Genomic DNA, 2950 nt, shown 5'->3' with positions numbered 1-2950 from the left:
AGATGGTCCTCCTCTGTCTCACTCGCGACCAGGATGTCATCGATGTAGGCGTACACGAAAGGTAAGTCTCGCGTAACCATGTCGATGATCGTTGGAAAGTCTGAGCGGCATTCCGCAGGCCGAAAGGCATGCGAAGGAAGTGGAACAGACCGAAAGGTGTTGTGATGGCGGTCTTGTGGATGTCGTCAGTATGGACCGGAATTTGGTGGTAAGCGCGTACTAAGTCGATCTTTGAGAACACGCGTTTACCCTCCAGATTGGCTGTAAAGTCATGCAGATGGGGAATCGGATAGCGGTCGGGTACTGTAACACGGTTGAGGGCACGGTAGTCTCCGCACGGCCTCCAGTCACCTGACTTCTTGGCCACCATATGTAAAGGCGACGACCATGCACCGTCCGAAGCTTCAATGATGCCGAGATCAAGCATATGATTGAACTCGTCTTTCGCCGTGATGAACTTGTCGGGAGCCAGGCGTCTTGGGCGAGCTGACACTGGGGGACCCTTAGTCACAATGTGATGCGTTATATAGTGCTTAACGTCCTTGGCAGTGTAAGTCGGACGTGTCAGTTCTGGAAATTGTTCAAGGATCACTTCATAGGGCGACTCACTCAGCTTGGCAACGGTTGGACTAATGGGAATGGCATCTGAACCGATTCCACCTACGGTGAGGCTTGTAGTGGAGTCGATGAGTTTGCGACGCTGAACGTCGACTAGCAGTCCGAAGTGTTGGAGAAAATCTGCTCCAATTATTGGGTTTGGCAGGTCCGCGATAATGAACACCCAACGGAAGACTCGACGCAACCCGACATCCAAAGTGAGTGACTTCTCACCATATGTGTTGATGGGAGATTTGTTCACCGCCTGAAGATTGATAGATGAAGACTGGGCATGACGTTTATCCGCAGCCGATGGAGGCCAAACGCTCACTTCCGCTCCCGTATCTACCAGGAACCGGGCCCCTGTCTTGCGTTCAGTGATGAAGAATAGGCGACTATTGGTGTCGGTGCCAGGGAGACTCGTCGCCTTTAGTCGCTGGCATCGGAGTTTCCCTGTTGTTGTTGGGGTTTGAAGCTGCATGGGGACACACACCTTCTGGCATCAGCGCCGAATCGCCAGTGATACCAGCAGTCAGTGCCAGAGTGTGATGGGCTGCGACTGCGAGATGGGCGTCGATTGGGTGGGGTTGTGTCACGCTTCCTCGATCTCCCACGGGGCTGACCGGAGAGTTGGCATGTGAGAGCGCTGACTTGTTGGGTTAGCTGGTCAACTTTGGCTTGTAGTGTGAGCATATCTGAACTTGGCATGGTTGTTGGAGGCGACGAACTGCCAGGCTGGCTGGATGAAACTGCCCCGACATGTACAGTAGGCGAGACAGAAACTTCAACAATCTTGTCTGCAAGTTCTGCGAGTTGCTCAATGGGTGTCGTTTGAGATGTTGATGCCAGGATAAGTTGGGCGTTGGTCGATAATCTCTGAAGAAACAGTTGTTTCAGGATGTTTTCTTCAAGCGTGTTGTCTCCTAACAACTGCCGCATACGACGTAGTAATTGTGAAGGCTTGCGGTCCCCCAGCTCCTCCGATATTAGCAACTGGTGCAGTCTTTTCTGCTCTGATACGGAGGTTCGACGGATGAGGGCGGTCTTCAGGCTGTCGTAGGCATTATGCTCAGGGGGTGAAATGAGGATGTCCCTCACTTCAGTTGCAAACTCTGGCTGCAAGGAACCAACCACGTATGCGAATTTGGTGTGTTGCTGAGTGATGTTACGGGTTAGAAATTGCGCTTCCACTTGCGCAAACCAAAGGGCAGGGTCACTGGGCCAAAATGGAGGCAACTTCAAAGTCACTGCAGCTGATGTTGTGGGTGCAGATGGAGATGAACTAGCAGTAGCACCTTTGGACGTGCCCGGTTTGGAATCAGCATGATCAGAGTCAGATTTGGTTTCCATGTTGTTCGGCTCAGGTCTGGGTCACCAATGTAGGAATTGGTTGCACTGTCCTACTTTAACTCCCGAGTTTATTGCAAGTTAAGTGACTCACCAAGTTGCAGTATGTAAACAGCCAAAACTGGGCCGAGTCCATGCACAACGCAACGCGAACGGGGCGACTGCCCGCGCCGTGAATGCGGGGCGAGTTGGTTTCAACTCACGTGGTGAAAACGCTCACAAAGTTCGGTCAAATAAACACTCACAAAAATCCACGGGAGAAACTTGGATTGCTCACTGGAATAGCTCTGCCGATGTTTAATAAATCATGTAAAGAATAGCGTTGATTCTAGCTTGTAACTTCCAAGCGAAATTATAGGAAAAGCACTGTAAATATTGCGTGTGTGACAGAAAATAGCATAGACGAACGATAACGAAACGAAACTGAATGCGTGAAGGTTGACCTCTGAACTAAACATATATACAAGATGCGTTAAAGGCGCAGTGCAGGGTAACTTAAAGTGAACGCTACAAGCACAATCTTAGCATTACTGCTGTGAAAACCGTATGCGGGTACCCATCTTTAGTTTAAAAATCATGAAAGTCGGAACACCAAGATTGTGATGAAGTGATGTGATGAAGTCCTATTGTGGTCTTATTTTGGCCTGAATCTCCAAATGAAAATTCCCGACAAACGACTCGTAGCTTGATCGCATCACAAATATTGATTTGGTGTGAGAAAACTGAAATTAATCCTACATGAAACATCCCAGACTATCGTTATTTTCAATGGACTGTTTTAGTAATAATATTTCTTATTTGGTTTCAGAAGACAGATTAATCATCCATGTAACCTCGTAGAGTACATGTTTATTGTTTCCTTAAATATTTTAGTAATAATGTTTCTTATTTGGTTTCGGAAGACTGAGTTAAATGCTCAATGTAACCTCCTAGAATTTTTTTTTACGAATTGTTTCAGTAGTAGCGTTTCTTTTTTGGTTTAGGAAGACTGGGTTTAATGCGCTTC

The 2950-nt window shown here is 48.0% G+C and overlaps 1 protein-coding gene across 1 annotated transcript; it reads right to left on the bottom strand.

Annotated features, from left to right (window-relative positions):
• Positions 1-1026: 1026 nt before the first annotated feature.
• Positions 1027-1947, bottom strand: LOC119741338. Its single transcript, XM_038217089.1, has one exon. It carries the CDS (start codon positions 1945-1947, stop codon positions 1027-1029), a length of 921 nt encoding a protein of 306 aa, XP_038073017.1.
• Between the last annotated feature and the right edge of the window lie 1003 nt (positions 1948-2950).

This window comes from Patiria miniata, unplaced genomic scaffold (assembly GCF_015706575.1).
Source record: "Patiria miniata isolate m_02_andy unplaced genomic scaffold, ASM1570657v1 HiC_scaffold_5, whole genome shotgun sequence".
Lineage (NCBI taxonomy): Eukaryota > Metazoa > Echinodermata > Asteroidea > Valvatida > Asterinidae > Patiria > Patiria miniata.
The sequence above is the reverse complement of the archived record's forward strand: the minus strand, read 5'-3'. Positions and strand labels throughout refer to the sequence as shown.